The sequence below is a fragment of the Haliotis rufescens genome, unplaced genomic scaffold, assembly GCF_023055435.1.
Source record: "Haliotis rufescens isolate VD_foot unplaced genomic scaffold, xgHalRufe1.0.p SCAF_2, whole genome shotgun sequence".
Taxonomy (NCBI): Eukaryota; Metazoa; Mollusca; class Gastropoda; order Lepetellida; family Haliotidae; genus Haliotis; species Haliotis rufescens.
In genome coordinates this window covers 25,586,965-25,599,255 of record NW_025963890.1, presented here as the reverse complement: position 1 = coordinate 25,599,255, position 12,291 = coordinate 25,586,965, and the positions used below count along the sequence as shown (strand labels likewise).

The window sequence follows — 12,291 nt, the reverse complement described above, 5'->3', positions numbered from 1 at the left end:
GACTTCCATTCCAGACTTTCCTTTTTAAAGTATTTCCATAAGTCATACAGTCTGTAACAGGTTTAGAGATTGATTATAAAATAATGATTAGAAAACATATTCCGCTAACAATGTAATATAACAATATGACTATTTCATTTTTCATTTTTTATTACGTGTTTGTATCGTTACCTATCGTGTAGTTGTCTGATCACGAACGTTAATACTACTTAATTTTGTTTATCCGACATACTCGTTAATCCGACCTAATCACGTGCAGCCAATGATGTTGGATTAACGGGACTTGACTGTATTTACAGACGCTGTCATATAGCTGGAATATTGCTTAGTGCGGCATTAAACAACAAACCAACATTACTTACCCTGCTCACCTGGGCTAACCTCCAGCCACAGTTGGATGAGTAGCATCTGCGAGTGGTTGATGCTGTGGAATAAGCTGTGGCGGGAGGAACTACTCTAACAGCAAGTTTCGCAATATCTTTACAGTACTTGGTCAAGTCGGAAACTCATGTCTAGTGAGATTTCTTTTGGTATCGCAGGCAGGATTAGTACATATCTTAAGACTGTATTTTATTGGAAATGTCAAGTGACAAGTTCTGGCTATTAGATGCAAAAGGTCTTGCAACCACAGTGGTCATGCGATGCATTTGTCACATGTTTATCATTTGTTGTAAGTTGTATATCGCATGTTGCAAGCTGCTAGTACTCAACCTTGTATGGAGGTGGCCTCAGATCATAACATTAAGGGGTATCTCATCAGAGTAAAAGATCTGATTTCATTGAGATCACAAGTACTCGAAACTTCTATGTTTGTCAAGGCCTGATGTTTAGTTGGAATGTGTGCAATGTATTATGTAACTTGGTAATTCTGAATGAATGAACTGTGACTTGTGTGTTTGCTTAGATTGAGAATCTGCTGGTGAGCGCCCAGGGACTGATCAAGGTGTGTGACTTTGGCAGTGCCACAACTGAGACCTACCTGCCAGACAACTCATGGTCAGCAATCAAGAGGAGCCTGGTGGAGGATGAGGTCAGGAGGCACATTTCACCCTACGTGGCATCATACATCATACATTAAGTGAACACACATCACACTACATGGCATCATACATCATACATTAAGTGAACACACATCACACTACATGGCATCATACATCATACATTAAGTGGACACACATCACACTACATGGGATCATACATTAAGTGAACACACATCACACTACATGGGATCATACATTAAGTGAACACACATCACACTACATGGCCTCATACATTAAGTGGACACACATTACACTACATGGCATCATACATTAAGTGAACACACATCAAACTACATGGCCTCATACATTAAGTTAACACACATCAAACTATGTGGCATCATACATTAAGTGAACACACATCACACTACATGGCCTCATACATTAAGTGGACACACATTACACTACATGGCATCATACATTAAGTAAACACACATCACACTACATGGCATCATACATTAAGTGGACACACATCACACTACATGGCCTCATACATTAAGTGAACACACATCAAACTACATGGCCTCATACATTAAGTTAACACACATCAAACTATGTGGCCTCATACATTAAGTGGACACACATTACACTACATGGCATCATACATTAAGTGAACACACATCAAACTATCTGGCGGCATACATAAAGTGAACACACATCACCATACGTGGCATCATACATTAAGTGAACACACATCACATTACATGGCATCATACATTAAGTGAACACACATCACACTACATGGCCTCATACATTAAGTGGACACACATTACAATACATGGCATCATACATTAAGTGAACACTCATCAAACTACATGGCCTCATACATTAAGTGAACACACAACAAACTATGTGGCATCATACATTAAGTGAACACACATCACACTACATGGCATCATACATTAAGTGAACACACATCAAACTATGTGGCCTCATACATTAAGTGGACACACATCAAACTACATGGCCTCATACATTAAGTGGACACACATCACATTACATGGCATCATACATTAAGTGGACACACATTACACTACATGGCATCATACATTAAGTGAACACACATCAAACTACATGGCCTCATACATTAAGTGAACACACATCAAACTATGTGGCATCATACATTAAGTGAACACACATCACACTACATGGCATCATACATTAAGTAAACACACATTACACTACATGGCATCATACATTAAATGAACACACATCAAACTACATGGCATCATACATTAAGTGGACACACATCACACTACATGGCATCATACATTAAGTGGACACACATCACACTACATGGCATCATACATTAAGTGAACACACATCACACTACATGGCATCATACATTAAGTGAACACACATCACACTACATGGCCTTATACATTAAGTGGACACACATCACACTACATGGCATCATACATTAAGTGAACACACATCACACTACATGGCATCATACATTAAGTGAACACACATTACACTACATGGCCTCAAACATTAAGTGAACACACATCAAATTATGTGGCATCATACATTAAGTGAACACACATCAAACTACATGGCATCATACATTAAGTGAACACACATCAAACTACATGGCATCATACATTAAGTGAACACACATTACACTACATGGCATCATACATTAAGTGGACACACATCAAACTACATGGCATCATACATTAAGTGAACACACATCACACTACATGGCATCATACATTAAGTGGACACACATCAAACTACATGGCATCATACATTAGGTGAACACACATCACACTACATGGCATCATACATTAAGTGAACACACATCAAACTACATGGCATCACACATTAAATAAATGTGGCATCATACATTAAGTGAACACACATTACACTACATGGCATCCTACATTAAGTGAACACACATCACACTACATGGCATCCTACATTAAGTGAACACACATTACACTACATGGCATCATACATTAAGTGAACACACATCACACTACATGGCCTCATACATTAAGTGGACACACATTACACTACATGGCATCATACATTAAGTAAACACACATCAAACTACATGGCCTCATACATTAAGTTAACACACATCAAACTATGTGGCCTCATACATTAAGTGGACACACATTACACTACATGGCATCATACATTAAGTGGACACACATCACACTACATGGCATCATACATTAAGTGAACACACATCAAACTACATGGCCTCATACATTAAGTGGACACACATCAAACTATGTGGCATCATACATTAAGTGAACACACATCACACTACATGGCATCATACATTAAGTGAACACACATTACACTACGTGGCATCATACATTAAGTGGACACACATCAAACTACATGGCCTCATACATTAAGTGAACACACAACAAACTATGTGGCATCATACATTAAGTGAACACACATCACACTACTGGCATCATACATTAAGTGAACACACATCAAACTATGTGGCCTCATACATTAAGTGGACACACATCAAACTACATGGCCTCATACATTAAGTGGACACACATCACATTACATGGCATCATACATTAAGTGGACACACATTACACTACATGGCATCATACATTAAGTGAACACACATCAAACTACATGGCCTCATACATTAAGTGAACACACATCAAACTATGTGGCATCATACATTAAGTGAACACACATCACACTACATGGCATCATACATTAAGTAAACACACATTACACTACATGGCATCATACATTAAATGAACACACATCAAACTACATGGCATCATACATTAAGTGGACACACATCACACTACATGGCATCATACATTAAGTGGACACACATCACACTACATGGCATCATACATTAAGTGAACACACATCACACTACATGGCATCATACATTAAGTGAACACACATCACACTACATGGCCTTATACATTAAGTGGACACACATCACACTACATGGCATCATACATTAAGTGAACACACATCACACTACATGGCATCATACATTAAGTGAACACACATTACACTACATGGCCTCAAACATTAAGTGAACACACATCAAATTATGTGGCATCATACATTAAGTGAACACACATCAAACTACATGGCATCATACATTAAGTGAACACACATCAAACTACATGGCATCATACATTAAGTGAACACACATTACACTACATGGCATCATACATTAAGTGGACACACATCAAACTACATGGCATCATACATTAAGTGAACACACATCACACTACATGGCATCATACATTAAGTGGACACACATCAAACTACATGGCATCATACATTAGGTGAACACACATCACACTACATGGCATCATACATTAAGTGAACACACATCAAACTACATGGCATCACACATTAAATAAATGTGGCATCATACATTAAGTGAACACACATCAAACTACATGGCATCCTACATTAAGTGAACACACATCACACTACATGGCATCCTACATTAAGTGAACACACATTACACTACATGGCATCATACATTAAGTGAACACACATCACACTACATGGCCTCATACATTAAGTGGACACACATTACACTACATGGCATCATACATTAAGTAAACACACATCAAACTACATGGCCTCATACATTAAGTTAACACACATCAAACTATGTGGCCTCATACATTAAGTGGACACACATTACACTACATGGCATCATACATTAAGTGAACACACATCAAACTATCTGGTGGCATACATAAAGTGAACACACATCACCCTACGTAGCATCATACATTAAGTGGACACACATTACACTACATGGCCTCATACATTAAGTGGACACACATTACACTACATGGCATCATACATTAAGTGAACACACATCAAACTATGTGGCCTCATACATTAAGTGGACACACATTACACTACATGGCATCATACATTAAGTGAACACACATCAAACTATGTAGCATCATACATTAAGTGAACACACATCACACTACATGGCCTCATACATTAAGTGGACACACATTACACTACATGGCCTCATACATTAAGTGGACACACATTACACTACATGGCATCATACATTAAGTGGACACACATCAAACTACATGGCATCATACATTAAGTGGACACACATTACACTACATGGCATCATACATTAAGTGGACACACATCACACTACATGGCATCATACATTAAGTGGACACACATTACACTACATGGCATCATACATTAAGTGGACACACATCAAACTACATGGCATCATACATTAAGTGGACACACATTACACTACATGGCATCATACATTAAGTGGACACACATCAAACTACATGGCATCATACATTAAGTGAACACACATCAAACTACATGGCATCATACATTAAGTGGACACACATCACACTACATGGCATCATACATTAAGTGAACACACATTACACTACATGGCATCATACATTAAGTGGACACACATCAAACTACATGGCCTCATACATTAAGTGAACACACATCAAACTACATGGCATCATACATTAAATGAACACACATTACACTACATGGCATCATACATTAAGTGAACACACATCACACTACATGGCATCATACATTAAGTGGACACACATTACACTACATGGCATCATACATTAAGTGAACACACATCACACTACATGGCCTCATACATTAATTGAACACACATCACACTTCATGGCATCATACATTAAGTGAACACACATCACACTATGTGGCATCTTACATTAAGTGAACACTCATCATGCTTCACATCACTCATACATTGTGATGGCTTAATATCATTATATCATTAAGTTGGTTGTTACTCTCTAATATTGTATATCAGGCATGAAATTTAGAAATACTTGCCATTCCCCCGCTGTGAAGACTTCTGGAAGACTAAACAATAATAAGTGATAAGTCCATTATCGTGTTGTTTTTGGACAGACATTTTGAACAGCTTGACAAAAACCCTTGCTACAGATGCAGATTTTGCATCTGAAGTATGTGTTAGTTTGCACAAACAGCAGGTGTACATTGAAGATCTTCAGATCCACAGCTGTTTAATGCTGTGCAAAGAAATAAATTGTCCTCTACTAAGCACTTATTCAGAATGCATGCGTTCGTGTATATTGTTCTTTTACTGAGTGCTTATTCTACACATCCATTCATTTGTTGTTCCTGCTATCTTTTCCTCTCAGATTGCCAAGAACACAACACCAATGTACCGAGCCCCCGAGATGCTGGACCTGTACCAGAACTTCCCTATTAATGAGGCAGGCGACATATGGGTAAATACACACACAAGCTGCTGTATCAGAACTTCCCTATTAATGAGGCAGGCCTCATATGGGTAAATACACACACAAGCTGCTGTATCAGAACTTCCCTTTTAATGAGGCAGGCGACATATGGGTTAATACACACACAAGCTGCTGTATCAGAACTTCCCTATTAATGAGGCAGGCCTCATATGGGTAAATACTCACACAAGCTGCTGTATCAGAACCTCCCCTATTAATGAGGCAGGCGACATATGGGTTAATACACACACAAGCTGCTGTATCAGAACTTCCCTATTAAGGAGGCAGGCGACATATGGGTAAATACACACACAAGCTGCTTTATCAGAACTTCCCTATCAACGAGGCACGCGACATATGGGTAAATACACACACAAGCTGCTGTATCAGAACTTCCCTATCAACGAGGCACGTGACATATGGGTAAATACACACACAAGCTGCTGTATCAGAACTTCCCTATCAACGAGGCACGCGACATATGGGTAAATACACACACAAGCTGCTGTATCAGAACTTCCCTATCAACGAGGCAGGCGACATATGGGTAAATACACACACAAGCTGCTGTAACAGAACTTCCCTATCAACGAGGCAGGCGACATATGGGTAAATAGACACACAAGCTGCTGTAACAGAACTTCCCTATCAACGAGGCAGGCGACATATGGGTAAATACACACAAAATGGATGAGGGTAGGGATGAATAACATTTTCGAGAATATTTTTGTGATAAAGTATGACATTAAAGCAGTGTTATTGGCTGAATATGAAAATTTTATGATTTAATTGCCTATGAAGTTACGACTACACGATATAAATGTTTTGAAAAAGAATGAACATATTTATTCTTGAGCTAAGATTATATGTTGAATCACAGAAATTGTTTTTTTGTGCATTCTTAATGCTTAGAAATGATTGAAATGTATAACCATCAAACAATTCAAGATGACTTCACTGGTCTCCGTCCACAGTTAAAATCCTGTAGATTTATAGATTTTCTCTTTGAACACAAGACATTCCTGCTCTGCTTATCAGTTATATTTTTTACTTATCCAGCATTACTCCTTAATGCATTCACTGCTTACCTTATGACAACTAGAAGGACAGTGCAACAGCGATGGTCCTGGGTGAAGAAATAAAATGTTGTTCTGAAGTCCCTTTTACTGACCACCTCTGCTGTCCTGTGACCTTGATGACACCTAAGGTCACCTTCTTCACATCACTGCTTGTCGCACTACACCAAGGACGTTTCCCAGCGGAGTTCTTCTCTTGGATTAATTTAGACTTTCAATTTTCGTCTACAATTCTAAAATTGATTTGCGATTGGTGATGTATTCTTTTCATATTACATTCACCATGTTGTGTAGTTTTATGTGACTTAATTAGGCGTAAAAAGACTCTGTCACGCAGATGTACTCGCCAAACTCGAAATGTAAATAGCTTTGGTTTACATTGAGTTGCATATATAAAAATATTGTATACACTTTCAACTTGTATTTTTTCCGATAGATTATTGTCCAATTCTACGGCATTCTTCCAGTACCATTTCATCAAAAATGGTTTAATTGCGTAAACTATGCTTGCGCGTTGTACATATTGTCGTGGGAAAAAATCGCCCAAATATCCTAATCCACGTTCTTCGGCATGCACGCAAATGTGCTCGCCAAATTCTAAACGTAATTTTTGTGTAAATCTCTCTCCAACGAGTTTTACAATATAAAGGCAGGTTACTCACAATCATATTTTGCAGCAATCCCCTCATGAGACGAGAGGAATGTCACACTTGCTGAATAGTGAAGGACATGGTTCAGTCATTACCACCCAGCCGTTATCATTGGCAGGTAATATGACGCCCATAACTGTGACTACAGAAGTGCACCCTCCAGCGAAATCAACAATACCAGAGGATTTTGAGAGTATTGTAACTGCTCCTAATTTTCAGACATTCAGATCTGCTAAATCTGCAACGCCGGCGCCAGCGTCTCAAGACCCTTTGATAGGGGTAGTGCAGACGCAAGCCATGATCCAGTCAATACCAATGAGCTTTGTGTTTCAGTTACCTGCGCCGAGCGCAGCGCCTGACTTCTACCCCAAGTGCCTCTACAATGACTTCAGGGTACAATGTTACACAGGTGACGCATGATCAGCATATGCACTCTTAGGCGTCAACACCGTTCCCAAATCCTAATTGGACAATGGTCCAAGCGCTTCTACAATGATCCAGTCATCACTGATGAGCCTCTCTCATAGATCTGCGCTGAATGCAGGGTCTGCCTGCCACTCAAAGGCCTCTACAATGACATCAGCCCAAGGGCTTACAGTGTACCCGGTTAAGCAACCAGCACATGATGAGCTTAGTGCTGTTCCAACAACTTTGGCACAAGTGTTAGCACCTACACCTGCGCCTAACGTATACCAAATGCCTAATGTGCTTCCTAGTACAGCCATTTCTGGTGTCCCTCACCTTAGCGCAAGTACCCGATTGGGTAGCAGACCATCTTGTGTCAGTGGCGCCCTCACCTGCTAACAGGGTAAATAAGAGGGACACCACAAGGTTATTTGAGGAAGACTTTCCAAACTTACATTTGCTCCTTCATTTAAGCCACCAACGGCATCAATGCTTGAAAATTCATCTTGAGGCTGTTCTGGCACCTATACACCTAAAGCACCGATACAGTCCCCCATACAGATGCTCTCGGGCTACAGCTACCAACAGCCGCCTCCACAACCCTTACCAGCCTCCTATGATGGACACCTCTATCCTACAGTACATTCAGGCCATGCAACAGACGCCAACGCCCTCAGCCACGGCCCCAGTGCCTATAGATGCCCTAACAAGCGCTGCCCACAGCGTCTATACAGATGGCGTCTATCCACCAGACAGTGCCTATACAGATGCCTGCATCCGAAGTGCACCTCTACAGACACCTAGACAGACGCACTCTCTTGTTCATCCTCCATCTCCTTAACCAACTGGGATTTAGAATCAACCTTGGGAAGTCTTGACACCCTCATTCTGCTTTCAGTTCATCGGCAGTCTTTTTCAGACCAACCTTGACCTCCTCTCTGCACCCAGTGACCGGTGGGCACGTATACAACTACACTTGGTCCCGGCTCTCTTCCAGCGACGCACACTAGGTCAGTGGCAAGTCCTCCTGGGCCTCCTAACCTCAGCACAGGATTTGACGTACAGAGGAAGGCTCCAACTGCGTCCAGGCGTCTGACGTCAGGATCCCTCAGTTTCACATTGTCCTCCTGGATCACCTCAAATCTCATATCCGGTGGTGGACGGTGGAATTGAACATCTTAGACGATGTCTCCTTGACAGGGCTTGACACCTCTTCATAGATGCCTCCCTTCAGGGATGGGGTGCACATCTAGAGGACATCAACAGATGGAGGTGCTTATTCTGGCTCTCTCTCTCATTGGAAGCAGACCCTTCGACACGCCTGACTCTCCATTTTGATGGACAACATAACCATCCTCTGGCGCCTCCAGGTTCAGGGAACGACTCACTCGTCCTTGTTCCTTCAAAAGACGTTTGGCTTCTTCAAACTGGTTGATCATCTGGGGATCAGATTCCAGGTCCAACACATTCCAGGCTGTCGCAATATCCTAGCAGACGCTCTAACCCGCCCAGACAAAGCCGCCCCCACAGAGTGGTAGCTCCACCCAGACGCCTTCAATTGTTTGTCAGGACCATGGTCACCCCAACATCGACCTGTTCGTCGCCAGCCCAAACCATCAGTTAACAACATTCATATCGCCAGTACCGGATCCCCTGGCCATGGCGGTTGACCCCTTCAGCGTCCCCTGGGAAAGACTAAAAGTGTATGCTTAATCCTTCCCCAGGTTTTCCAAAAGATCAAGTCGACACTGAGCCTCAATCTGACTTTGGTCACGCCCTCGTTGCCGGCAAGGGCCTGGTTCGTCATCGTCAGAGAAATAGCCAGTGCTGACCCGTTGCCACTCTCAGACTGGCGAAACCTGCTGATTCATCCCTAAAGCAGGCAGCCACATCCAGGACCAGACAGGTTACGTCCACACGTCTACTTCATCTACAGAGAGCGTTTAACGCCAGAACGACAAAGGCCATCAAAATGACACATCGTCCGTCCACTAGGAGCTTGTATGATGACAAGTGGCTATCTTTTGAGAGAGTATTTGCAGGGAAAACATCAAGACCCCACTACTGCATTGCCTCAATTCTTGGCTGAGTTCCTGCTCTATCTTCATCACAAGTGTCGGCTGAAGGGTACTACCATCATGACCTACCTTGTGGCTCTCAACTCTGTTCTGGCTGTTCCGGAAGATCAGCGTTTGACGAAAATCCCGGAAACTACTACTTGCTCTGCTCATTCCATAGACTGGAAGACTATGAGGCAAAGTTTCATCCATCATCTTTTTATTTGAACATTGTTCTCACCCTGCTGAGAAATGTGCCTTTCGCGCCCCTCAACATGGCGTTGTTGTACCATCTGGTGAAGAAAACAGTCTTCCTCCTGGCACCGTGCATCTCGGACTGTGCTGGGACTTCATTGCCAAGAATCAACTTCCAAGACAGCCCCATAGATCATTCCTCATGCCCCCATTATCATCAATAGTGGGTGTTGAAGATGAACTAGAGGTCCTCCCGTGCCCGGTGAGAGCATTGTGTTGTTACATCCGTTGTTCCGAGGAATGCCCCAGGCAACGACACCGCATTTTTATACCAGTGTCAGTGACATCCCCAGTAGAAGATAGCCGCAACACCATCGCCCTCGAGCCATCCTCTTCAGGCCTACGAGGTCGCAGGATTGGACCCTCCCTGCTCCAACAACCGGCATGAGATTCAGGCGGTCGCTTTCACCATGGCACACCAATAACTCGCCTCCTGTCCAGAGCCGGCCTCTCAAACTCCCCGGCAATTGCCCATGAATAGAAGGTTTAATGCTGGACACACTACGGCTCGGTACATCAGTCTACAACCTTAACTTGATTATCGTCTTAGGCTGCGTTGTACCTGGACACTCTGCATACATAACTCCTGTTTTCCCGTCTACAGACTGGTCAATTGTGGCTGACCGCACAGTCGATGATTGGCTGAGGGAATCAGAGTTCTGAGATGAAAGTCCACATCTGAAAGTATGCCCTCCACCGATTCCGTCGGATAAAGATGCAGGATAAATAAAAAATCTATTTAAGTCCTAGATATATTTTATATTTGTATACTTATCCTGCATTACTGCATCTAAAGATACCCATCCATCACAGAGCTGCTTCTCCATGATGCCTTCCGATCGTTCTGGTCTTAGCAAGTATTGTGACGATCCATGACATCACTTCCTCTGGTCATATGGGAGCTGTGTGATAGGGTTGGCCTCTTAGCTAGTTGAAACAACTTCAAGCAAAATCTTCACACATCTATTTCTCTCTGTCAATACCAAGCAGTAAATGCATTAAGGACTAATGCAGGATAAGTAAACAAATATATAAAATATCTAGGATTTTACTAGTTTCACTAGGGAGATAATTCCCTAATTCCTTGTATCACCTGCTGACAACTGTTTCTACAGAGACAGCTGAAGGTACACCCTTCTCCAGTACTGCATGAACAGGCTTTAGTAGTAGTGCTAGCAGTAAGCACCCCATTCAAATTGTTAGATTTGGACTGTTGATTCCAAAAAGATTAACATATACTGTTGAAGTATTAAAATCAGTATTGGATACTCTATCATGACTTCTTCCACATATTGTGGCAGAGTCATTAGCAATCCAAAGGTAAAGGTCACAAAAATACAGAAAAAATCCTTAAAACTTGTTTGTTGCCTTTTTCGAAAATATGTGTATACTTTGCAATTGAAAGGTTAAACTTAACGGTGAGGTTCTGAGCTCACCTGAACTTTCATGACATAGCATGTTGTCAGTTACAATCAGCCAGTCTGTGTGTCTGCTCAGAACTTCCACATTCTTTTCTTCTCTGAAATGACAAG

At 41.6% G+C, this 12,291-nt stretch overlaps 1 protein-coding gene across 23 annotated transcripts in view; it reads left to right on the top strand.

Annotated features, from left to right (window-relative positions):
* Window positions 1-12,291, top strand: part of LOC124118785 (cyclin-G-associated kinase-like) — a 79,020-nt gene that overhangs the window by 20,574 nt on the left and 46,155 nt on the right. For 21 of the 23 annotated variants that reach the window (XR_007222184.1, XR_007222200.1, XR_007222191.1 and 18 more), the window contains exons 6-7: window positions 905-1,030; window positions 6,215-6,304. Coding sequence is in view for 1 of the 23 variants with exons in the window: in XM_048399787.1 (XP_048255744.1) it covers window positions 905-1,030; window positions 6,215-6,304 (216 nt within the window). In the remaining 22 variants the exon portion in view is untranslated. Of the gene's footprint in view, window positions 1-904; window positions 1,031-6,214; window positions 6,305-6,449; window positions 6,554-6,975; window positions 6,988-12,291 lie in introns of those variants that run through there. The other 2 variants (XM_048399790.1, XM_048399789.1) reach the window with 2 other exon arrangements.